The following is a 26975-nucleotide window of genomic DNA, read 5'->3' as shown; positions in this document are numbered from 1 at the left end:
GCTGGCAGCTGGAGTGTAGGAGACAAGAGTAAAAAGCAGGAAGCCTATTTACAGTATCCAGGCGAAAGACGATGGAAGCTTGAACAGAGCAATGGCTGAGGAAACCAAAATAAGTGGATGAATTTTAGATGTATTTTGCAAGTAGAGCCCACAGGGCTCCTGATTAATATAAAATTTAACTAGCACAGTAATCGTACAAAGTCCAATATCCCTCCCAGCAAAGGAATCAACTAATGTGGTTATTGAGAAGTTGCGGGATTTCCCTTTTCCCGTAATGCTCAGGACTTGCCGTGCATTCCGGCAGCGCAAACAAACCGCACCTACAAGACTGGGTTCCTTAGCCCGCGCAAAGGACTCACATGACTTTATCACCTAGAGGTCAGTGGCGTGGAACCGCAGTTTCCCGGACAACGCCATTGTCGGGTGCTGCGGGCGGGGGAGGGGTAACTAAGGACAACTGCCGGAAGAGAACTCAGAAGAGACGGAGAGGAAGAGAGGGGAAAATGGGCAGCACGTGCCGCCGCCCGGGCCATCGCGGGTGATTCGAGGGCTCTGCACGAGAAAAGAGCGGAGGGTAGGAGGGGCCGGAGAACGCTGTGATTGGCGGGCCGGGGTACTGGGACGCTTGCGATTGGACGAGGCCACGACGGAGGGCGGCTTTTTGAACCGCGTAGGGTTCTGGGTAGCAAAGGCCTTGAAAGGGCCTTAACCGAAAGGGGGAGGGGGAAGGTCACCAACAAACGGCTGAGCTCACAATCCCGGCAGAGAGCAGGCCTGGGCGTCCCCCTCCCCCCATGGAGAGAGCCAGGCCGGAGCCGCCACCTCAGCCTCGCCAACTGCCGCGGGCGACTCCGCCGCGCCCACTGCGCCCAGCTCCGCCCCCACTGTCGGTCGAGGGCACCCCCTTTCGGGCAGCAGCCTTCGAGCCCCCTGTGTCGCCGCCTGCTCTGTGCGCGGCCGCCATTGCGGCCGTGGCCTCGTCGTGCGGGGAGGCTGCGGCGTCGAGCGTACAGCCGTCGGCACGGCGGCTGCTACAGGTGAAGCCGGAGCAGGTGTTGCTACTGCCGCCAGGGCCACCACTGCCTCAGGCCCGGGACGAAGGCGCTGTCGCCTCGCCCGCGCAGGCGCGGCTGCTGCAGCTGAGGCCCGAGCTGCTGCTGCTGCCGCCCCCGCCGCCCACGTCGGAGGGCCCCCCTTGCAGGCCCGAGTTGCATCCGATGCAGCCCCGGGCGCTGCACGTCAAGGCTGAAAAGCAGGAACCAGGCCACTGCTTTGATTCTTCCGTGGGGCTTCGGAGGGCAGTCGAAGTGGGGCCTAGGACCTCAAGGGCGGCCAAGGTGGAAGGCCTGGGGCCGGCCCTCGACAGTCGCCGAGGGGACGAGAAGAAAGGCAAATTAGAGGCGGAGGATGTCATGAGGAACGCGGCGAAAGGCGGGGAAGGCAAAAGCCTGTCGGCCATCAGAGAAGGAATCATCAAAACGGAGGAACCCGAGAGACTCCGCGAGGACTGTAGACTCGGCCCCGAAACCACCTCTAATGGGCTGGTCCATGGCAGCAAGGAGGTCATCCTGGCCCAGCCGACCAGCGCCTTTGGGCCGCACCAGCAAGACCTCAGAATCCCTTTGACTCTCCACACGGTCCCCCCTGGGGCCCGGATCCAGTTTCAGGGACCTCCACCTTCAGAGCTGATAAGATTGGCCAAGGTCCCCTTGACACCAGTGCCTATTAAAATGCAATCGTTACTGGAGCCTTCTGTAAAAATCGAAACCAAAGATGTCCCGCTCACCGTGCTTCCCTCCGATGCAGGTATTAGATGGCAGGGGAATCTGGTTTTCAAATTTCGTCTTTGTTGCCACAGTGCTGACATGTCAGCAGTTTAGAAGTCTAAAGGAGAAAGATAAAATCAGGGAACTGATTCTTTTCAGGGTAAAGTCTGCACAAGTATCACTTCTGATTGACTTGTCCATGTACCAGTAAAATATACTAAGGCGTTTTACATTCCCAAACATTAAAAAAAAAAAAAAATTAAGGCCAGTGAAGTTGAGATTTAGATGTGACTAATGTTTATACAAAAAATAGAAGTATGCTTGCTAAATAACACAAAGCCCTTAGTTTATATGCTACAGATAATCAACATTTAAGAGTATTATACCTTGATTTTTTATGGGTATCAAGAAGCAGAAGTGATGTTTAATGAAAAAATAGTTGCAATTAAATAGAAAAGTTTTACTGAATTTAGAGGTTATTTTTCTTTAAAAATGAACAATAAACGCTTTCTAAGAGAAAACAGTACATGATTAAATATAACATTTTAGTATTCTAAAAGCTAAGGACTTAGAGAAATATAGAAAAAGAAAATACTGTAGAATAAGAGAAAATTTGTTTTTTAAAAAATGACAACTACGGGTAGATATTTATATCCATTATCTCCAAATATGGTTAGAAAATTCTTAAGATTTAATTCAGACAAAACACTATGCCAATGAATGTCATGGAAAGTCATATTAATCTTCAGTTCATATTTTCATTAACTTTTACATTTGTTGTTTTATTTACTGATTATTTCTTTCACTCCACCCTCTTGCTTTTATCTTCAGTAATTTTTAAACTTTGTTTACATTTTCTAAAGGAGAGGAAAGGAAAACTTTATAATACTTATTTCATCCTTTGTGTTTTTAAAAATTTTGTATGTAAAGTAACCCTAAAATAAAGAGAATGTAAGAAGGTGTTGAGGAGCTTCACCTTCATAATGAAATACAACTAATATAGTATTATAATGTAGTAAATATTTTTGCTTGAATGGGCATTTAAATCACTTTCTTTAAACATTTAGGGAACACCTACCTGGTGTAGGATTATTGTCATGAATAAGTTATAGTTCCTGTCCCCCATTAATAGACTGTTTTTACTGGGAAATAAACTAAATGTTAATTATTATAAGAGGTATTGATAAAGCTCAAAGAGGTATTAAGCCAACAGTTTGCTGTATCTTCAACATTATTTCTTCCACAGTATCTTCAACAATATTATTCTTTTGAGGAAAAGGAGAGTCATTCTAAACTATAACTTAGAATGCTGAGTTCAGGTGTTATGAGGAATTCTGGAATACTGGCAATTCTTTGGCTAAACTGAAGTGTTTATTTCCTCTAGATTTAAAAAAATATAGTTGGAAGTGTACTTCACTTTACAATTGTGTGCATGTGTGTGTGGCATATTAATTTAGTCTCTAATTTTTGTCACGTAGGAATACCAGACACTCCCTTCAGTAAGGACAGAAATGGTCATGTGAAGCGACCCATGAATGCATTTATGGTTTGGGCAAGGATCCACCGGCCAGCACTAGCCAAAGCTAACCCAGCAGCCAACAATGCAGAAATCAGTGTCCAGCTCGGGTTAGAGTGGAACAAACTTAGTGAAGAACAGAAAAAACCTTATTATGATGAAGCACAAAAGATTAAAGAAAAGCACAGAGAGGAATTTCCTGGTAATCAAATGAATAAACCTTCTTTCTAATTTTAAATGAGTGTATTTATGTAAAAAGTAGGTTAGGTTGAGATTGGAAGACAAAAATGTTATTTTTTTTCTAATCTGATAGTTACAATAAAGAGAATAATGGCTGATGTTATACTAATGATTTAACTGATACTCAGCATAAATTTCCTTTAACAGAACCAAGTAGAGGGACATCTGGGCTTCTATTTGCTATCTAATGCAAACCAGGGGACATACAGTTATACCGTGGTTTTGGTTAAATATGTAAATGTAAACTTAATGAATGTAAAGCTCCAGAGTTCTAGGAGCTTTGCAAATATACTAGAAAATTATGTTAAAATTATAACAATAGAAAAAATAAGCAGTACTCACTTAAAGTAAATGAGAATGCAGAGATTAACACCATGCTCCACTTTAATATTACATGTTTATTAGAACATAGTCCTGCCTTCTGATTGATACATTTATCCTCACCATGGTGTAGTTTGAAATGAATTCTGATTTTCTCCCCAGCAGTAAGGACATAAAGATTAAGCTTGGGTAAATGCACAGTGTATGCCCAACATGACTTGTGCATAGTAGGAAAAGAATTATTTTTTTCTAAAGTATGAGCAGAGAGGTTCTAAGGGGGAATGAATGGTCAGAAGCAGTGATTATAGGGAACCAGTAGTTCTGGTCATACAGTGGTTTTAATTGCCATAACTCCACTCTCCTGACTTTGAAAGGAAATTGGGTCATTTGTGGACTTGGAGATGACCAAGTCTAGAAGAGTGACTCTTCCTGAATTAGGCATAAAAATAGTGATTGGTCATTAGTGACCATTTCAGTGTAAGATATGGACAATTGTATCATATAGAAAGTGAGAAAACAGGAGAAGAGGAATACTATCTTACTGGGGCATTGTTTTATAATAAGTTAGAGGAAAAGCTTTGGGATTCCAACCCAGTGCCTTTAATGTTGCTTTTTCCACAGATTCCACATGTATCTTTGGATATAAGACATTTGACTTTGCTCCTCCTCTGAATTACGGGTTACAGCGTTGGCCACTAATTAGGAACTATATGGGTATATATGCTAAAATGCACAGAAATAGTATCACAGAGCAGGAAAAGATACTTTAGTCAATAATTTATTAAAACCTTAGACATGCTTTGAACTTTTGATGTGAAAAAAACTATTTAAAGGCTAAATAGGGTCTATATGTTCAAATTAAAAAGTTTATCTTCTTCTATAGGTTGGGTTTATCAACCTCGACCAGGGAAGCGAAAACGCTTCCCTCTAAGTGTTTCCAATGTATTTTCTGGTACCACACAGAATATCATCTCTACAAATCCTACAACAATTTATCCTTATCGCTCACCTACCTACTCTGTGGTAATTCCCAGCCTACAGAACACCATCACTCATCCAGTTGGTGAGTTGGTTTCTTTGTAGATTATGAATTTTTAAATAGCTGTGTGAAAATTTTACTTCTTAAGTTGAAATTTTGTTTGTTAGCTTAAGAATTTAGAAATACATTAAGAAACAAATGAAGTAAGTGAAAACATTAAATCAGAGAAGGAAAAATTTCAATAGATATTAAAGCATTTTGGTTTGCCAGAGTAGCAAATATTCCATGTGTAAAACAGACCTTTTAAGCAAATCAGGGTGAATCCATAGATTAGGTTGATAACACAGGAAATGGCTGAGATAATTCAACAGGAAACAGGAGTATCTTTTTACTACCAGCATAAAAGAATGCCTTGCTAATGGGGTGTGAGGCATCCTTTCCCGGAATTTAGTAATGACTGATCTGTTAAAACTGTTCTCTTGCCGTTTTAGAAATATTTGGTTCATTATATGTCTTTCCCTAATTTTTCCCTCTGTTATCAGTTCTTTACAACATTCCTGTCTCTTGCTTTTGAGAACTCAAAATTGAGAAGCTAGTAACTTAATAACATGTTATAAGGCTATCCATCATTGGTCCTTCCAGGACCTATTTTAACCATCTCTTAGGCAGAGATTTTTACCTTCGCTACCTAAAACTACTGATTTTTCCAGTTTTCACTCGCTCAGATCCTTCTGGTAATAAAGGTACCCCGATGTGCTAAGAGGTTTAGATATCTTGAAAATTAACTTAGAATCTTAAGCATTTTCAATTTTGTGTGTGTATGTGTAAAATTTTAGCAATTGATAGCAACAAAGCCAAATTCAAGATGTCTACATTGAAAAGAAAGATGCAGAAAGCTGATTCTGTATCCTTGTTCTTTCCCATCACAGTCAGGCGCTTTCACTCTTCACTATTTGTCAGTATTTCCTCTAATCCTGCATTTCAACCTAGGCTTAATTATGCTATTGTTAACTTACCTTGTTTTGTCTGCTATGTTATTTGTGATTTCTGCGTTTATAATCTGTTTCTTAATCCTTTTTTAAGACCTCTCTTCCATTTGCTTCTATACGCTGTTAAATGCTGTATGTTTTCCCAGGAACAGATTTATTGATGTTCTTATTTGAAGCAGTTGACACTTTTATACAACATATAGTTGACTCATGAACAACATGAGTTTGAACTGCATGAGTCCATTTATGTGCTGATTTTTTCACTCAATACAGTTGGCCCTCCATATCAGCCGATTTTGTATTCACAGATTCAGCCAACAGCAAATAGTGTTTTTGCTCCGCAGATGCAGAAGGCCAACTGTATGCATGGTTCCATGTCATTTTATATAAGGGACACGAGCTTCCATGTATTCCATTATCCACTGGGGTCCTGCAACCAATCCCCTGCAGATGCTGAGGGTGGACTGTATTAATTTTATGCAATTCTGAGCAAAGATGTGGAGTAGATAGAAACTGGAAGATTTTCTTCTGTCAGAGTTCTTGCATCCATGATGTTCTATTTAAGTATGGCAGACAGAATTAAAGGAATCATTTAGAGCCGCACACAACAGTACTTAAATCGAAGGTGAGATAATAATCTTTTGTTTGCTTTTTTCCCCACATCTCTTATTTTTGATAATATTGTAGTCTCCATAAAGATTCCTTTCTTGGATCTCAAATGATAAACAGAGATCATTATCTTGTAAGCATAATTTGGGAATTATTTCTCTAGATATATGTCTTAATAGTTAATGATAAAATTTATCTGTTACTTCACTGCCCAGTTCTACAGTTTTGAAATATATCCTTTAAATTGTTCTCATAATCTTGGCATTATATTACTTAGAGGAGCTGGTTTCACTTGCACATTTGGAAATTTCACTGTTTATTTCTAAGTCATTTATTCTAAGTCATTTATAAAACAAATATGAACAAATTATAGCACAGATCCCTAGGGGAATCATACTTTAAATCTCAGCATTTGCAGATGTGAATTTTTATACTTTTCCTTTTTTATTTCTTTCAACTAATTTTATGTTCTAAATATAAAGTCATGCTAATTTTGTTTTTCAAACTTGTTTGCTTTATTCCCATGGAAGAAAGATATTAATTTAGTGAGGTATGATTTATCTCTTAAAGAAACAATTTGCCTTCTTTTTTTCTACCAGGCTTTGTGCATTAATATATTGTATAGATTTTGCCAGCTTTTCAGACGTAGAAAATAGACTTGCCAAGCTATAGTTCTCAAGGGTACCACTTCCAATAGCTGGGAGTTATGTCGACTTTGTAAAATTTCTCTGAGAGACCATTTGTATCTACTTTAATATTTTCTCAGTTCTAACTTTGAGTTTCTCTATAGTTCTTAAGTAATTGCCACCTAAGATCTAGTTATATGTTTTGTCAATTTGGATTAGAACATTCTGTGAGCCTGCCATGATACCGCAGTTGATCTAATATTCTAACCTACGTGCTATAAAAATGAATTAGAGTTGAGAAATTTTCTTAATGTCATTTTTAGTAGAAAGGAGTTTATTGAGTCTCTCTGTTCTCCTTTCAGTTGCCTTTTATACTGTTAATGACTATTTCACTGATTTTTTTCTTTCTGTAAAAGTATTTAAAGATTCAGTTAATGTTTATTTTGAGGTCCCTCACATGTGACTCAATTTTCCTTTGGACTGCCTAACTTTTATTTATGTCTGATTCATACACTTGGGCTTCTCTGTTTTATGCATTTGGACAATCTTTTCATTTTAAAAAGATGATTTTTGAGGTGCATTTTTTCCATCTGTTTTTTTAACATTATCATATAAAATGACTTTCATTTTTCTATGAATTTTTAATTTTAGTTATTCCTATCAGCTTTTTTCCCCTAGCCAATATCTGTATTTCCAAAAATCTAATAACTCCAGGGTGGATTTTTTGTCTTTTCTTGTTGGAATGTGAAATTTAAATACGTTGTCATCACTACTACCTAATATTTCACACACAGTATTCATGCAATTTCTAGTAATCTGTATCCATTGTTTGGTTCTCACTCAAGCTTATTTCATTTTACTGTGTATTCTACTAAAGCTGTTTGTTCCAATAAGCGATCATTTGTCCTGTACTACAGCGGTACCCAACCTTTTTGGCACCAGGGGCTGGTGCTCCTATGAAAATCTAATGCCTGATGATCCCAGGTGGAGCTGAGGTGGTGATGCTAGTGCTAGAGAGTGGCTTGCAAATACAGATGAAGCTTTGCTTGCTCACCAGCCACTTACCTTCTGCTGCACGGCCCAGTTTCTAACAGGCCACAAACCTGTACTGGTCCATGGTTTGAGGGTTGAGGATCCTTGGTGTACCAGATCATCTCAGCACATTTTTATCTCATTAAGTTGATCTATTTGAAATCTGATCATGTAATTTAGTATTCTCTCTTGATTTGGTGAATGTTTCCATCTCAGATGTCTTCTTAGTCTATAGTAAATCCCAATTCCACATTTACGTGCCTGCCTCCTTGTCCCTCACTTCCCGATGTTTATTAAGTGCCGATTATGGGTTAAACTTTGTGCTGGGGACAAAATGCAAAAACATTTTTACAGACTCTATTGTCAATGAGTTTATAAGGTACTTAATAGAAAGGATCAATACAAATACTACTAATTTTATTATCTCTTCGATAAATCTATGTTATCTATCTTGTTTGGTATCATTTTTATGACCCATGCATTATGTTTACTCTATCTCTCACATTTAATGCCACATCTCAAGCTCTTCTCCTGTTTCTGAAAGTGCTCAAAATACAATAGTCCAGAATTCTTTAGATCTAATCTTTGTTTTATCAAATGTCTTTGATGCCAGTTATGCCAGAATTTTCATTTTATAGTAAGTATTCACATTCGTTTATTTTAAAGGCTTCTAGAACTTTGGTAGAAGCTATATTTATTTTACCTTGGCTTTAAAATGTCACTTTATATGTATATATGAATTTTCTAGTGAGCTTATTTTCTTTTTTACATTTTATTTCTCAAGCATGAAATTGGTTTTTCATATTAGATCTTAAATCAATTGATATCTTTCACTCCCCTGAATTCATACATTTTCTCTAAAATTTTAGTTTAAAAAATGTTTACTATTTTAATTTTGTTGATAGACATATAGTGGCATTTTGGTTTACCCACCTCTTCTTGCTTAACCAAACCAAATCAAACCAAACCAAACCAAACCAAACCAAACCAAAATAAACCGCTATCATTCGGATACTATTATAATTCAGAGAATCTGGTCTTGTTTCTGCTTTAAAGTCCATTCTAGTAAAGTGTTATATCCATGAGAAACACAAATTTGACTTGGAAATTCCTTGAAAGGTCATATAGCTCTTTATTTTAGGTTTTCTTGAGGGAGTAGGGAAGAATCACATGGTTCAATATACAATAAGTCTTTCTGGGGCTGTTTATTTCCTTTGACTCTTCCCAAAGTCCTACTTTTCTTAGTAGTTGCCTAACTATTCTTCCCAGTTCTCCATTCCCCATTTTTGTCACTATATCTTTGTCTCTTACTCTGTTTCTCCCTATCCTCTCCTCCTCTCTCTTCCTCTGTTTCTTTCTCCTCACATGCTGGTCCTCCTCTCCTTCTCACGAACGTCCATACAGCTTTTTCTTGTAGAGAAATTTTGTCTGTCCTCAATTTCTGCCGTTCTTCACTCCTTCACTGTTCCTCCCCATCACACAACAAAAACCTGTTTGTACCCTTCATTTATTCAGCACAGGCTTCCTCTTTGGGAATGAGTGGCAGGAGATTTTTAATTTTTTCTTTTGTCGTTGTCATACTCTTCTATAGATACACTGGCTGCTTCAACAAGCACCAATATATAATGGTTTAAACACATTATGATTTATTTTTTATCCATAGAAAGTCCAAATAGGTATTTTAGGTTGGTAGATGGCTCTCTTTCAAGGGGTGGTTTATGGACTCAGGCTTCTTCTACCCTGTGATTCTGCCATCCTTAATGTATGGCATCCAAGGCCACCATACTAATATGCATGAACCTGCACAAGGGACAAAAGCATGGAGGATCATGAGTGAGAGTTGTTTTTATTTATTTTAATTGAGATATAACTAATATATAACATTGTGTTAGTTTTATGTGTACAGATGTGTGAGAGGTTTTTATGGGCCAGTCTCAAAAGTGGTGCACATCACTTCTACTTACATTCCATTCGGTAGCCCTTTAGCCATATGACCACTCCTAACTGTAAAGGAGACTGGGAAATATAATCTGGCCGTGTGCTAGAAGACAAGAAAACAGGTGATTGGCTAGTCTTTCTCATACCTTATCTACAGTTTGATACAATAGAGTTCTTCCTTTACTACAAGTCTTTCCTATTCACTGACAGTTTATTAGAAATGTCTAGATGTTGCAGACATTAACTGCCTCCTGCTTAGCAACCTGAATTTTGGCATTTAGGACATCTTCATTACTTCCATATAACTGTCTATATAATGTTTTACCTCAAACCAAAACAGAGCCTGACACATTTGTTGCTTAGAGAAAATTTGTTGAATTAACTGAATGCATAATTTATCACCCCATGCCTCACCAGTATCCCTTCTTTTATAGAAATATCTTTGGTAGAAAAGAACATTTGATATTAGCTAAAAGATTAGTCCTTCTTTGGTAGCTGAGATATCGATGGTCTATACAGCTCCTGTAATTTGCTTCCCTTCCCTAGAAAGACCATACTGTTTTACTGAGGACTAATTGTTTTTGTACTGGGTATGGGGAAAGGAAATCTGAATCAAAGGTAGCTTTTAAGAGCAGATGTCTTGAATGCATGGATTATTTAGTCAACACTTTGAAAGATTTTATAAGTCAGTCTCCTTTTCATAGTTGTTTAGAGGGTTAGATCTCCTTATACCACACAAGTGGTAGAAGTGCTGTCAGCTAAAGGCCTTTTTGTTAGTTTGCTATTTCTTTCATCAGGTCGTACTTTTCTTAGCTATTAACCAGGTTCTATTCCAGATATGGGGAACATAAACATGAATAAAACAGTTTCTGCTCTCAAATTCCCAGTTTCATGATTGTGGTTGGGGTGGCATATATGTAAATAATAATAAAAATTTATGCTATTTTCTAATAAGTGATAAATTTACAGTTTCTGAGAGAACAGGAGGAGGGAAATTACTTTATTCTTGATTAATCAGCAAAGGCCTACCTAAAGCCTGTGCCTCACAGATGGGAGGGCTCATCCACGTAATCCCAACTGAGAACAGGACAGCTTCATCTATACCCTGCTCCTGTGTTGCCTCTACTACACTGGGTTAGAGGCCATCTTGAAATAGATGGATATATTCCTTAATTTCCTACCTTCATATTCAAGAGGGGTATTATCTGCTTTATCTAGAGAGAAGGGAGAGGGAAAGGTCTTACCTGGGCAAGGCTGAGCAAAGGTCAATGATGGACATTCTTTTGAGCCTCTGACAGAGACATTTCTAACCATTAGAGTCTATTCTTGGACTGCATCTTTTATATTAACAGAGACCTAACTGCAATGGAATAAACTAGATCTTGGCAGTATTGCTATGGCTTCTCTCTATATATTTTTAGAAAAGATTAATTAAATTTAGGCTAACTGCGTCATTCGGATAATTCAGCAACTCAGTCAGTAGTCCTCTCTTCTTCAGGAACAGAAAGATCAAATACAGAGTTGTTTCACCTACTTTTAAAATTCTGCCGTATCTGTCATGCCCTGCTACAATAATATTTCTTTCATATCTGTTACAAATTGACCTGTGGCAACTCCTATTCTCACTTTGGAATTTCTTTCTGTATTCAGATTTAATGAGGTAAAGCGAAATAATTTTACTGATCGTTTCTTTAGTTTTTTAATTATATGTCATTTATAATTTGGTTTAATATAGAGAAGTATATAAGATAAAAGAAAAATGACCCATGCCACTACACTGAAACCTCTATTAATATTAAAAATAAAATTCATAGATTTAGATAATAGAAAATTCAAAAATAGTACCGATAGGTATAAAATGAAAGTCTGGCTTTTCCTACTGCCCCACCCCTGTCTCCTCTCCTAGATGACCACTCCTTAAAAGTAAGCACTGTTAGTAGTTCCATAGCATTTCTTTTAGAAACATTTACATATACATACCAGCATTTGTGTATATTTATTTTTTACTCCACTCAATAATTTTGTTCATTTTTTTATTCGTCAAAAAAATTGTTGAGCACTCATTCAGTGGCAAGCAGAATTTAGAGCCCTAGAGATAGCTGCAGTGAACAAAACAGAAAAGATCTCTCCTCTCATGGCACTTAGAATCTAGGTGGGAAAGAGAGACCAAAAAATATAAAATAAGTGAACAAGTTGACTTTAGTGTGTTCACAGTGCTATAAAAGTGATACTATTAGGTAAGGTGGTTAGTGAAGGCTTCTGGTTATACAGTTTATTAAATTCAACTGAAAAAAAAAAAACAATGGACTGACTCAAGTAATGCCTGACTATGCTATTTTTATTTCTAAAGGCGAAGCCCCACCTGACATCCAGCTGCCCACACCTGCAGTCCAGCGCCCAAGCCCTATCACACTTTTTCAGCCCAGCGTCTCCAGTACTGCCCAGGTGGCCGTCCAGGCTCCAAATCTGCCCCTCCGCCCAGCACTCCCCACCCAGCGCTTTGCTGGGCCCTCCCAAACGGACACTCATCGGCTGCATTCCGGAGCCAATCGCTCTGTGAAGAGACCCACACCTGTCTCTCTGGAGAGCACCAACAGGATTCCAACTAGTGCAAGTACTGCCCATGCCAGATTTGCAACCTCAACCATCCCACCTCCCAAGGAGTATCCCAGCGTTTCCACTTGTCCCAGAAGTGCTCCAATCCCCCAGGCTCCTCCTATTCCACACTCACATGTCTACCAGCCCCCTCCCCTTGGCCATCCAGCCACGCTGTTTGGGACCCCACCGCGATTCTCTTTTCATCACCCTTACTTCCTTCCTGGACCTCACTACTTTCCATCAAGGTAAATGAACCTTTTTTTTCTTTCACCTTAAAAATACATACAGCCAATGAATTTTACCTCTGAAGGTATCTCTTTATTGCCGAAAAAGAGACTTCCTCAATTCTGCTTGGAATATAACTTAAATTAGAGGCTGAATAGGGGCCAGACAGTTAACATGAATATATGAAGTGGGCCAGATGAGGACTGGGGGAGGTTCTGCAGATTCATGCACCTTAATATAGTGGCCTTGGATGCCACATGTTAAAGATGGCAGAATCACAGGGTAGAAGAAGGCTGAGTCCATAAATCACCCCTTGAAAGAGAGCTATCTACCAAGAAACATCTAATGGGACAGCTGCTTATTCAGTTCTAGCTGACTGTTGCCACATGAAATACGGGATACACTGTTGTAAGATCTGATTTATGAGAAAATTAGTCATAAGAAAAATTAAGATCATATAGTCAACCCCCCTTATTGTATAGAGCTGTTTTTTTCACATGTGATCTTATTAGAATACAAATTCTGAGTCAGTAGTTCTGGGGTACGGTAGTATCCTATACTAGAGTATAGGAGTATAGTACACCTGATATTAATTCTAATAAGCTCCCAAATGATGCCAATTCTGCTGGTTGGTGGACCACACTTTGAATAGCAAGGGTATAGAGACAAGCACTTGGTCTGAGAAGTTAGATGACTTGTCCAAAGTTATACTCCCTCTCAGAGCCCCTTTTGACCAAAAATTTCCCATATAAAATACCAGGCAAGGAATTGATTATCATAGGGAAGTATATAGGGAAAACAAATTTGTCACTTTTCATTTTGGCATGATAGAATTTAACTCCCTTACAAGCATTCTAATAGAGCGGTATTAACCTCTACTTTTCAATTGCTGTTAAATGTGTAGATAGAGATAGTTTCTGTTAAGATTGGAGTGTTAATTGTTTAACACCAGTCTTCTATTGTTATTTAGAAAGTAAAACTACTCCCCACTTAGGTATACCAATGCCTCAATGAAAGAACTTTTGAGGTACATATTGTGTTGCTTCATTTCATAATGGGATTGCTTGCTTTCAAGTCCTTAGCCCAGGATTGAAAGAAAGTGAAAGTAGGAATTGAGATCAGGAGGAAGGGAGATTTCCCTATCTGTGGTTTTGTTTTTCCCGTAGGTTCTTTTTATATTTAGCAGTTTTCAGAAATCTTTTAGTTCAAGAAATCAAACCTCAAGATTTTGTCTCCTATGGTCAGGGGTTGATAATCTCTTATTGCTCTCTGCCAGGGTTGGAGATTTTATAGGAATTTTAGAGAATTTTACAGTGTTTTCTTGATATAAGAAGAGTGCTAAGGACATAGCTGGAATTTAATAAATGAGTAGGTTCGAGATGAGCCTTAGAATGTCAAGGTCTACACACTAAAATTGCAGAAATTTTCTCTGTGCTATGTAATTAATTTTGTAATATAGGAAGGACTTGGACTCACAGGAAAGGAGTTAAAGACATCTAGAAGAGGTTGTGCCCCACAAGTTCACTCTAATTGCTAATTTTTTTTCTTTATAACATTTTGAGAGGTAAGCGTTTTTACATGTAATTCTCAAAACAATACTGTGACTTGGGTATAATACTCCCCCACTTTTTCAGATAATGAAATTGACCAGATGTTAAACATTTTCGTTAAGGCCAAACAACTAGAAAATGGCTTAGTTTGCCTATCTGATTTTGAATTCCGTTTGTTATTTCCATTATATTAGTAGGGCTTCTCAATATAATGGCTCTTCTTGATTGGCAGCTTTTAGTTGCTAGCAGAGAATTACATAGAAAATACATATTTTGAATGGAAAAGTCATGTTAGTCAAGTGGACTTTGAGGCAGGTAATGTTTCCTTATACAATAAATAGATAAAATCATAGGAAGTTTATCTCCTTTATTCATGACAAGGCTTATAGGAGTTGTCTGGTAATGTACAGATCATCTGATAACTTAACGTTTTTAAAGGAAGAGCTCTAGAAAATAAGTCCTTAGAAGACAGAAACTATACCTTTATCTTTAATGCCATATTGCTAATTAATAATGACGCTATTAGAGGAAACAAATGAATTAATAATAGTATACTGAATTTTATTTTATTTAAGAATGTCAAAGCACTATGTCAACTATAACATTAAGCTGTATCTAGTTTCCAAAACAGACTAGTCTTATAAATTATAATTTTGTTTGACTACTTTTCTAACTTCTATCTGTGTGTATGTCATGATAATTTCTCCCAAGGAAATGGATAATCTTATTTATGTTTGTTTAGATAGTATATTTCAGTAAAATCTAGCCTGGCTAAATGACAAAATTAATTGGTACGTCCTGAATTTTTCTATTATCTCTTCTCCCAACTGGTAACAGAATCTTCTATAAAGAAATTCTCCCCTAATCTAATTCACTTATGTGTAGAATTATTCAGCCATTTCAATATCATAATCGATATGACATTTGACATGTACATCAAATATATAAATATATATCAAATATACATATTTTCCAAGCAGTCCTTTTTGCCCTGTGTATCTAGAGTAAAAATCAAAGAGCTTAGTTAGTTTAATCAAAGAGTCATTTTAGAGGGTGGCTCCATAGTATAGTGATTAGTATGTCTGCTTTAGATGCAGCAGGTCCTGAGTTCACACCCCAGGTGGAGCCATGGGCCAGCAGGCCCCGGGTGCACGTGAGCATTGTGAGTGTGTGGGAGGAGACGCCCCACCTTCAGAGATCCTGTTCTTAAGGGGAGGAAGGCAACATCCATAGGTCAGGGAGTGGAAGGGTGGGGGTGGCAGGCAATTAAAGGGGAAAAAAATTCTAGGGAATATTTAAAAAAAAAAAAGAGTCATTTTATAAAACAGATGGATACTCAGAAGTGCTGATCCCTAGCTCTGAGAGCTAATATCACTTTCCTTCAAGTCTTAACCATCTTCATACTGTGCTTATTGAAACACTCTCTGTATTATGTTAATTCCTTGATTAGTTCTTTTTTTCTCCCCCAACCCTTTCTTTTCCTCTTCCTCTTCCTTGCAGTATTTATACTTTTACATGTAAAGGAGATATCTAGGATCTTCATTCTGTTAGCCATTGAGTGAATAAATGTGTTTGTCTATTGCAATTATGGATGTAGAAAGGATATGAAAGAAAAATGAGGATTTTTTCACTTAAAATATGTAGGAAATACAATATATATATATACATACACATATACATACATACATATATATGGGAAAGTAAGTCCAAAGAATTCCCAGATTTGTGAGAATATATAGCATCTTCGTTGTAAAATTTCAGGCAACAAAGGTTAAAAGCAATTATCCTTAACCTTTGTTTGCATTATAGACCTATTTAAAAATTTGATTGAATTTGTGGACCCGCTTCCCATAATAATACACATCTACAGACACATACAATCTTTTGCCGAACCCTTGTGGAGGAGGGAACTTACAAGTCGCCAAACTGAATAGACTTAGCTAACATGGAATACCTTCTGCTATAACTTACTAGGTATGTGGAATTTAAAGTTGAACGATTTAATACCTAGCTAAACTCATCATTTCCTTTGCCGTATGGAAGCTTTTTAGTTTGATATAGTCCAATGCGCTTATATTTGCTTTTGGTGTCAAATTGAAAATATCACCAAGACCAATGTCAAGGAGCTTACTGCCTGTGTTTTCTTCTTGTAGTTTTATGGTTTCAGGTCCTATGTTTAAGTCTTTATAATCCATTTTGAGTTTATTTTTGTGTTAATGTATAATATTGGGGTCCGGTTTCATTTGTTTGCATGTAGCTATCTAGTTTTCCAGCACCATATATTGAAGATGTGACTTCTCTCCGTTGTACATTCTTGGCTCCTTTGTTGTAAATCATTTGAGCACATGTGGGGTTATTTCTGGGCTCTCTATTCTGTTTCACTGATCTATGTGTCTGCTTTTATGCCAATATCATACTGTTTTGGTTATTATAACTTTGTAATATAGTTCAAAGTCAGGGAGTGTAATGCCTCCCAGTTTGTTCTTCTTTCTCAAGATTGCTTTTTGGCTATTTGAGGTCTTTTGTGGTTCTACACAAATTTTAGGATTGTTTGTACTATTGCTCTGAAATATGCCATTGGAATTTCGATAGTGATTGCATTAAATCCGTAGATTGCTTTGGATAGTTTAGAAATTTTAATGATATTATTTTTTCCAATCTAGGAACATGGAATGTCTTTCCATTTATTTGTGTTTTCTTCCATTTCTTTCATGAATGTCTTGTAGTTTTCAGTGTATAGGTCTTTCACTTCCTTGGTTAAATTTATTCCTAAATGTTTTATTATTTTTAATGCAATTATAAATGGGATTGTTTTCTTAATTTATTTTTCAGACAATTCATTGTTAGTGATAGAAATACAACTGATTTTTGTATATTGATTTTGTATCCTGCCCCTTTACTGAATTCATTGATTAGTTCTAACAGTTTTTTGGTGACGTCTTTAGCATGCCATCTACAAATAGAGACAGCTTTATTTTTTCTTTTCCAATTTGAATGTCTTTTGCTTCTTTTTCTTGGCTAATTGTTCTAACTTGGATTTCTAATACTGTATTGAATAAAAGGGGCAAGAGTGGGCATCTCTTTGTCTTGCTCTTGATCTTAGAGGAAATGCTTTCTTCTTTTCAATGTTGAATATGATATTGTCTATAATACATAACTTTAAATAACGGATAGAAGATCATTCATCCAAAAATGAAGATCAGTAAGGAAATAGAAGACTGTACACCACTGTAAACCAACTAGATCTAACAGATATATTTACTCCACCCAACAACAAAAAATAGATTCCTCTCAAATGCACATGGTATATTCGATAGGATAGACCATAAGTTAGATCACAAAATAAGTCTCAAAAAACTTTAAAAGGTTGAAATCATACAAAGTTTCTTTTTCAACTGTGATGAAATGAATCTAGTCATAACAGAAAGAAAACTGGAAAATTCACAAATATATGGAAATTAAATAACACACTCTTAAACAACCAGTGAATCAAAAAAGACATCATGAGGGAAACTACAAAATAATTTGAGATGAATGAGAATGAAAACACACCAAAATTTAAGAGATTTTATAATGAAAGCAGTGCTGATAAGGAAGTTTATAGTTGCAATGGCCCATATTTAAAAAGAAACATCTCAAGTCAACAACCTAACTTTATACCTTAAGGATCTGAAAAAAAGAACAGCAAAGAAAACCCAAAGCTGGCAGAAGGAAAGAAATAATAATGATTTGAGTAGAGATAAATAAAATAAAGAATGTAAAAACAATAGATAATTTAATGAAATAGAGAAAAGAAAGCCAACAAAAGTTGGCTTTTTGAGAAGATCAACCAAATTGGCAAACATTTAGTTAGACTAAGGAAAAAAGAAAGAAGACATGAATTATTAAAATCAAATATGAAATTGGGTATATTACTTCTGAACTTACAGAAAAAAATGATTATAGGAGAATACAATGAATAATTGTACACCAAGTTTGGTAACCTGGATGAAATGGACAAATACATGAATTACCAATACTGACTCAAGTAGAAACAGAAAATCTGACAGACCTATATCAAGAGATTGAATCAGTAATCGAAAACCTCCCAACAAAAAATAAGCTCTGAACTAGATAGCTTCACTGGTGAATTCTACCAAACATTTAAACAGGAATTAACATCAGTGCTCTCAGTGTAAGAGGGAACACTTCTATAGCCAACATTACTCTGTTACCAAAGTCAGACAAAGATATTACAAGAAAGAAAATTACAGGCCAATATATCTTAAGAATCTAGATGTAAAATATACTGAACAAAATACTAGCACCCTAAATCTAGCAGCAAAGTAAAAAGGATTATGCACCAAGATCAAGTGGAATTTACTCCAGTAATATATGTGTGGTTCAACATCTAAAAATCAATGTAATATACATCATTGATAGAATGAGGGAACAAAACCACCTGACCATTTCAGCTGATGCAGAAAAAAACATTTGATAAAATTCAGTGCCTTTTCATGATAAAAATCAATTTCTGATTTCAAAACTTATTCAATAAACTGAGAATAGAAAGGAACTTCCTCAGCATGGTAAGGACATTTATCAAAAGTCCATACATAATATCATACTCAATGATGAAGGACCAAAGCTTTTCCCTGAAAGAACAGGAACAAGACAAGGATGCCCACTTTTATTACTTCTATTCAACATTGTACTAGAAGTTCTAGCCAGAACAATTAGGTAAGAAAAAAAGACATCCAAAATGGAAAAGAAATAAAATTATCTCTATTCACACATGATTATACATAGAAAATCTTATATGTATATATAAAATCCTAAAGAATCTACAGAAATTAGAGCTAATGAATGAATTCAGCAAAGGTGCAGGGTATAAGATCAATGTACAAAAATCACTTGTATTTCTTCTGTACATTAGCAATTATCAATGAGAAAAATCCAAAAAGGATATTAAAAAAACAATTTCATTTATAGTAGCATCAAAAATAATAAAATGCTTAGGAATAAATCTAACCAAGGAGGTGCAAGACTTGTAAACTGAAAAACAAACATTGCTGAAAGAAATTAAAGAAGACCTAAATAAATGGAAAGGTGTCTGTGTTCATGCATTGGGAGGCTTACTATGTTACAGTGGCAATACTTTCCAAAGTAGTATACAGAATTATAATCTCTCAAAATCCTAAAGGCTTTTTTGCAGAAATGGAAAAGTTGATCCTAAAATTCATATGGGATTGTGACTCAAAATAATTAAAACAATCTTGAAAGGGTACAAAATTGGAGGACTCACAATTCCTGATTTAAAACTTATTACAAAATTACAGTATCAAACAATGTATGGTATCAAGAGAATGAGAAGATAAGCCACAGATTGGGAGAAAATATTTGCAAAAGATATAACCGATCAAGGACTGTTATCCAAAATACAAGGAACTCTTAAAACTCAACAATAAGAAAATGAGCAATCTGATTAAAAATGGACAGAAGATCTGAATGGATACCTCACTGAGGAAGATATACAGATGGCAGTGAAGCCATGAAGAGATGTTCTACGTCAAGTATCACTAGGGAATTGCAAATTTAAACAACAAAGAGATACTACATACATATCAGAATTGCCAAAATCCAAAACACTGACAACACCAAATGCTGGTAAAGACGTGGAGCAAAGGAAACTCTTAATTCATTACTGGTGGGAATACACAGTGCTACAACCACTTTGGAAGACAGCTTGGCAGTTTCTTACAAAACTGAAAATGCTCTTACCATATGATCCAGCAGTCATACCTCTTGGTATTTATCCAAATGAATTGAAAACTTATGACCAAGAAAAAACCTGCATATATGGATGTTTATAGCAGCTTTATTCATAAGGTGAGTAGATAAATAATTGGTGGTACATCTAAACAATGGAATATTATTCAGTGCTAAAAAGAAATGAGCTATCAAGCCATGGAAAGGTATAGAGGAACCTTACATGCATATTATTAAGTCAGAGAAGCCATGAATAATTTATTTTTACCTATTTACCATTTTGTTATAGAAATTTTCATATGCAAAGCAGATGGAATAGTATAATGAATCTTCATGTACCCATCACCCAACATCAACAATTATTTACATTTAAGCTATTCTTTATTCATTTCTTTCCCCTAGCTTTGGGTGGACAGTGTTTTAAGTGTTTTAAAATGAATTTCAGATATCATATAATTTCACCTGCAAATATATCAGCATGTATATTTACTAGTTAAGGATTCAAAAAAAATTACCACCTACCATTTTCATACAAATATTAATAATTCCTTATTTTTAATTTCCTCCATTGTCTCAGAACTCTTTTCACAATTGATTTGTATAAAACAAGATCCAAGCAAGGAATACACTTTGGATGTGATTATGTCTCTTAAGCCTCTTTTATGCTATAGTAGTACTTATCCTTTTTTTTTTAATGTCATATATTTATTGAAGAAACAAGATACTATCCACATCCTGGATTTGGCTTATTACATCCTTGTGTATGGTTTAACATGTTTTCTTATCACCCATTTTTTCCTATAAAATGATTGTTAGATCTTGCAACTTGTTTAGATTCAGGTTCAATTTTATTTTTTCGACAGTGAGACCTCACCTGTGGTGCTGTGTACTTTGTATCACATCAAGAGGTACATAAAGTTTTTATTAGTAATGTTAAGAATGATCTGTAGGTTCAGGTATTATCAGTCTGGTTATAAGTTTCCCTACCTAAAACAGTACTTGCTTCTTAATTCTTATCTGTATAGTAGCATCACTTGAAAAACTCAGAACAAATAAATCAGAATCTTTGGGAATTAAAACCTGGGCAGCAGTGCTCTTTAAAAGTTTTCCCTAAGTTATTCTAATGATCGCCTAAGGTTGAGAAATACCAGCATAATTATATTAGTAGCTATGGTGATTGTTACCTAGATCCATGAGATTGCAAAATGGAGATCTTCTAATTTGATATATTTTTTTCATTCATTAGCTAAAATTCTTTTATGAAGAAAAACTTTCCCTCATTACTTTGAAATACAGGAAGGGCAGAATCAACTCTCGATTCTTTCCCCATATCAATGAGTCTTATTTTGTTTTGAGAATATCATTATGAACAAGTGGACTTTTATATATTTGTTATGTTTCAATCAATACCTTGCAGTCATTATTTATTGTATTTTTTGATGCTCAGAATTTCCCTTTTTTTGTCCAGTTGTCTGGCTGCAAGTTGGCTCCTTTGGTTTGATAGCTTTTTTTTGCTCTTGGACACAGTATGTCCCAGGCTCATCTTGTACTTTATCTGTATGAGACCTGAAATCAGCCATTTTACCCAGAAGTCCAAGTTTCTTTTACTGAAGGTGGTATTTATAAATCACACTTGAGGCAATAAGGATGCTTATTGCTACTGAATAACAGAGTATCTGAGCTTTTCAGTGGAAAATATGAGAAAATATGTATTTTTTTGTGAGAAAATATGAGTTTGTATTGATATTTCCAAAATAAATGTAATATAGTTTCAAATGAAGTTCTTTGACTTTATGTGCTAGTATCTTTTGCTCCTAAAAATCTTTGTTCCTAACGATAATAATATCATCATTTATTTGCTTTATCCTACCAAACATGTTTCCTTTCCTTCATGTATATACTCGTATATACATGAAGAGAGAGTATAGTTTCAAAACAATGATATCAGTAGTTTCAAAGCAGCAATATCACAAACAACAAAATTACTGTATGCAGTTTAAAATTTATTTATGATTCTTTTTCTTTATATGTTATGCATTACCATGAAGGTATAATGAAACTATCAGATTTAAAATACCTTGAAATAATGTTTCTTTCTGTATTTAAGACATCTACAACTTGATGTAAACTTGAGTTTATTTGTTTTCAATTTTTAAAATATTAAATTTGTTTAAAATTATATAAAATATTTATATGGTTTCAAAGTCAAAACCATAATATAAGGTATATTCTGAGAAGTCTAGCTTCTCTTCCTGTCTCCTCCCCTCTTCTTTCTCTACTCTTATAAAGGTAACCATTTTAATTAGATTTTGTTTTATCTTTGCATTTTTTCTTTTTGAAAATAAAAATATGCATGTATGTATATATTTACCAATACATTATTAAATGTAACTTCTTGTGAGACTGTTTCTAGTTTCCAAAGTACTCATACACATCCCCTCCCAAATTCTTTATGATAGACCTTTTAAGTTGACAGAACAGGCAATATTATCCCTATTTAATATAAGGAGGACCTAACGCTCAGATAAATTAAGATTTACTTATGATTATCAGATTTGTAAGTGGCACAGCTAGAACTAGTACCCAGGTAGTGTGGCATGGTGGTTGAGAGAACAAGTTCTAGGGTCAGATTGCCTGATTCTGTTCTACTACTTACTAATTACATGACTTTTAGCAAATCTCTTTAAAGCTCTGTTCCCTCATCAGTAAAGTGGAGATATTGTAGTATCTATCTCATAGACTTGTTCTAAGGAATATTAGAGATAACATGTAAATTCCTTAGCCAATGCCTAGAAAACATAGTAAATACTTATTGCATGTTGGCTAATACTATTCTGATAATTCTATGTGGTGCTTTTCCCACTACACCATAATGCCTCTATAGTTATTCATTTTCATTCATGTAACTTTCTAGGATTACTTTTGTCTTAATTGACCTTTTTGTTCTCTGGATATAACACTAACTTGTTTTTAACACACCAATATAGCCATATGATATTTGCATTTTAAATTTTAGCAACTGCCTAGTATATATCTAGATTTTAGACCTTTTTAAAAAAAACTTTCTACCAAGCCTTGAATAGTATCTTGCCGATATTGATTTCTGAAAACAATAGTGGTTAAATTGTTTCTAGCTGATGTGAACACTTTGTGGAGGAGGTAGATTTGAACGCCCCCTTGAAGTACCTGTGGAATTCAATGGATGGAGAGACCTAAAGGTGGAAGAGTTGCAGGAGCAAAGTCATGGTAGCTGGCAGTATCGTGCATTCAGGACATATACATTAACTTAAAGATGCCCAAATGAGGCAATAAGAAGGGAAATCTGAAATATTTTAGAAACTTTACCTCATATTTGGGTCATTTAACATTGGGCAAGGTCCCTAGCACTTGGATATTTGGGGATGGGACACCAAACCACTGAAGATAACCATACTTTCAAAGAGTTTGAGATGATGGTCTTATATGTCGATCATACTTACATCTTTAAAGGGAAGGAAACAAAGTTGACTTTTTTTTTCTTTTTAATGTGGGAGCATGAAATGAAACATCCATCTTGTCATGGGTTTTGCTAGTGTGATCATTATGTTTATGTTATCTGTCACTAGGTGGAGTCCATGAGCCCAGGAAACTCTTGGTTGGACTTTTCTATATACCTCTTTCTATGATTCCTGTTCTGTGCCTTTGTAAAGGAGAATAAATACTTTAAAATTTAAAAAAAAACTTGACAAATAGATTTGAATGGCATAATTTTTACATTTGCTTTTTTAAAATGTCAATTTTTTGCCTTTTAAAAAATCATCAAAATAATCTTTTCAGTTGTTCACATTTCTGCCCTCCAAAAATTTTTTTTTGAAAAGATCTTTAGAATCACATTTTAATATCAGTTCTAAATCTTTCTGGTATTAAGAATGTTTTTAATTTACTTCACAATTGAATGTCAATTAAAAAGTTATCGTCATTTGTTCCAGGACTTCCCCAGAAGCTCTTGATTTCAACCCAATTAGACATTGTCCCCTGATAAGCTTTGTTTCAAATTCTAGTTAGAACAATCGCTGTGTTGCTTACTGTCACTTTTTAGCACAGCACAACATAGCCTGCATTTCCAAAACCTGGTGTAAAACATGAAAGAAAGGCCCAGAGAAGCAATTTTTTCTAATCAAGGCTATCAAAAAGAAGCCTGAGCTGATAATAGATAATACTGCTAGTGAGTATTACAGGCACAAGCTTACTTTGCCATTTATTTTATGTCAGGGCTAAGCAGTAGTAAAAGAGCCAATACTACGTGAAATGCTAGCAGAAAGTTATCTTGAGAACTTTCCAGGTCCCAAAGAGGATGCAGTTAAATTTGATCAAATAGTCTGTATGCAAGGCAACATGTAGGCGAGGTATGATCTAATTCCTTTTTTGTCTTTCTGCTACAGCACGTGCCCTTATAGTCGGCCTCCTTTTGGCTATGGAAATTTTCCAAGTTCAATGCCAGAATGCCTTGGTTATTATGAAGACAGGTACCAAAAACATGAGGCTATGTTTTCAGCTTTAAATAGAGACTATCCTTTTAGAGACTACCCAGATGAACGCACACACAGTGAAGATTCTCGGAGCTGTGAGAGCATGGATGGGACCTCTTACTATAACAACCATAGCCACAGTGGGGAAGAATACCTAAATCCCATGCCACAGCTGGACATTGGAGCCTTGGAGAACGTCTTCACAGCCCCGACGTCAACTCCCTCTAGCATCCAGCAAGTCAATGTCACTGATAGTGATGAGGAGGAAGAAGAAAAAGTGCTCAGGAATTTATAATTTTAAAACAAATATGCACAGAAAATAAACATTTCTTAAAATACATTCTGGGTCAGTCGGTGTGAGAAAAAAGCCTAGAATGCTTTGCTGAGAGTTTTCAGCCATGATTTGAGGAGTCAAACCAAATGCATTTATGCTTTCATAAAGTTTTTATTAGTGAAACTGGAGTCCTGTTGTTTCATCGTAGGAATATTTAAGATATGAAGTAGTTTATTTTTATGGCGGAAATTTGCATCAACATATATTATCATCACTTTATCTTGGCATGTGCAAAATACCAAATCCTCACAATTATATGTGAGGGAAAAAGGAGTACATATCTGGCATGACAAGTGTGATTGTATTTTATCTCAGGATACATTTATTTACTTTTATTACATGATTTTTTGTTTGGTATTTATGTAATACTTATGGATGTTGTCAGTTTTTATGTAACATTTTGAAAATATGTCGATAACTTTTGTAGTGAATTGGGACTCAGTTACTAAATTTAATTTACATTGATAGCCAATTATAAGTTGCAAATGTGTTTTAACAGCACTTGGGTAATTCCTTCAGCTAAATTAGGCATTTCTGTTTGTAAACATTTTCATCATCTTTTTTGAATATCTTTTTCCATTTGGTATGCATTGTTCTTCTTTTGTTATAAATGAATAAACAGATAAAATTGTTCTTGTTGGATGTCTTCTCTTTAGGGTTTAGAAATAAGCAAAGTGAGTATTTATTGTTCAAATGATGATGATTTCCATACCACATACCGATATTTACTTATACATAATAGTCTCCAGAATTGCACAGGTCCTGTTAGCTTACATGAGACTTAAAACTGTATTAATAGAGATGTTGTGCACATATTCCGATGCCATTTCCAAACCCTTTACACATGTGTACATGTGACTTAAGCACTCCTCAGAATGGAAGAGCTCTTCCAGATTTGGTTCAAGCAGCTGTCTTTAAAACCATGGAGTTCATGTAAGAGCATATGGAATTTGTTTAATCCACAATGAACAAAAAAAATCCTACTTGCAATGTGACTTCTTGGTAAGTGCCCACTTATGGATGGAGAGAACCTTTTTAGAATGGGATCAGGACCATAAGAGATGGGATCATGGTAAAAGAGATCCACAAGACACAGAGTGAATTGATGATCGGAAAGAGCCACAAACCAATACACTTTTTTCCTCAGTGATCTGTATAATTTATGCACATTGAGATCTTGTTACTTAAAACGGCTTAGAAATTGTGTGTGGTAACCTGTTCTAGGCTTTTAGCTTCTTATTAAATCCGTGTTTGTTCCCTAAGCAAAGATTGTTAATTTAATACATTTCATCAACCTTATACTTAATTGTATGTAAAATTTCCTCTTCCCAATAAAAATTTTATTTTTATATTTTATATTTTTTATTACTCTGTGCAATGTCATTTCAATGTAGTTAAAGAGCAAATCTGAATTTCTTGGTAGAACGCAAACATGAACTTCACATCAGAACTTAATGTTTGATTGTCTTCACATGTGATGTCTACACCATGAAGGAAAAATGTATCCAACAATTTGACTCATTTTACCCCATTTTATTTTAATAACACTTTGTTGACTAAACTGGGTTTGATCACATACCTTATTCTTAAGACAATTTGGTTAGGGGCATCCCTGTGTAATGATACAGAGCATGGTTCATTGTTTCCTAACTACCAGTCTCCAGGCTATCCCTGCACCACCAATTCCTTCCCCAATCTTTCTAGTGGCTGTTAAGGCTGGGCAACTTTTTAAATCTTCCTCAGTGCTAGGCTCAGAAGTCAGAAGTTTTGATTGTTCACAGATCCACAGTATAATTTGGGCTGAGAAATATTGGTAGCTCTTATGTAGAAAAGTAGTCTGTTGCAGATAAGCATGCATAACTACAAACCACTGTTGCCTCAAACCACTGTTGGCTCTTATTAGAGATCTATAGACTTAACAAATCCCTGCCCCGTTCACACTAATTCATCTGCCTCTCCAAGTCATCAAAATAAAATTCTCTAAGCTTGAAGCTAC

At 35.8% G+C, this 26975-nt stretch overlaps 1 protein-coding gene and 1 long non-coding RNA gene across 4 annotated transcripts in view; one reads left to right on the top strand and one right to left on the bottom strand.

Moving 5' to 3' along the window:
* The first annotated feature begins 786 nt into the window (after window positions 1-786).
* On the top strand, window positions 787-25612 carry SOX30 (SRY-box transcription factor 30). 2 transcript variants are annotated; one of them, XM_039876558.1, is made up of 5 exons: window positions 787-1806; window positions 3245-3484; window positions 4727-4906; window positions 12367-12859; window positions 24559-25612. In XM_039876558.1, exons 1-5 carry the CDS (start codon window positions 795-797, stop codon window positions 24938-24940), a joined length of 2307 nt encoding a protein of 768 aa, XP_039732492.1. In that variant the 5' UTR covers window positions 787-794; the 3' UTR covers window positions 24941-25612. The 2 variants fall into 2 exon arrangements, with proteins under 2 accessions (XP_039732492.1, XP_039732501.1); XM_039876567.1 differs by lacking the exon at window positions 12367-12859 and having other exon boundaries at window positions 24559-24677.
* Window positions 1341-26975, bottom strand: part of LOC120613964 (uncharacterized) — a 50943-nt gene continuing 25308 nt past the window's right edge. Inside the window, exons 2-6 of one of the 2 annotated variants that reach the window (XR_005655813.1) lie at window positions 11997-12164; window positions 10043-10119; window positions 9390-9878; window positions 8112-8401; window positions 1341-1884 (exon numbers count right to left, since the gene is read on the bottom strand). This is a non-coding gene — a long non-coding RNA (uncharacterized LOC120613964). Of the gene's footprint in view, window positions 1885-8111; window positions 8402-9186; window positions 9879-10042; window positions 10120-11996; window positions 12165-26975 lie in introns of those variants that run through there. The other variant, XR_005655812.1, reaches the window with a different exon arrangement.

The sequence above is a fragment of the Pteropus medius genome, unplaced genomic scaffold (assembly GCF_902729225.1).
Source record: "Pteropus medius unplaced genomic scaffold, Ma_sr-lr_union100, whole genome shotgun sequence".
NCBI classification, from domain to species: Eukaryota; Metazoa; Chordata; class Mammalia; order Chiroptera; family Pteropodidae; genus Pteropus; species Pteropus medius.
This window is presented reverse-complemented; position numbering and strand designations above follow the sequence as displayed.

What these genes read in the sequence shown, in the direction of transcription:
- SOX30 (XM_039876558.1), top strand. Translation starts at nt 795, where the DNA reads ATGGAGAGAGCCAGGCCGGAGCCGCCACCTCAGCCTCGCCAACTGCCG. An exon ending in CACCATCACTCATCCAGTTG is followed by an intron (nt 4,907 to 12,366) that starts GTGAGTTGGTTT and finishes TTATTTCTAAAG; the next exon opens with GCGAAGCCCCACCTGACATC. An exon ending in CCTCACTACTTTCCATCAAG is followed by an intron (nt 12,860 to 24,558) that starts GTAAATGAACCT and finishes TTTCTGCTACAG; the next exon opens with CACGTGCCCTTATAGTCGGC.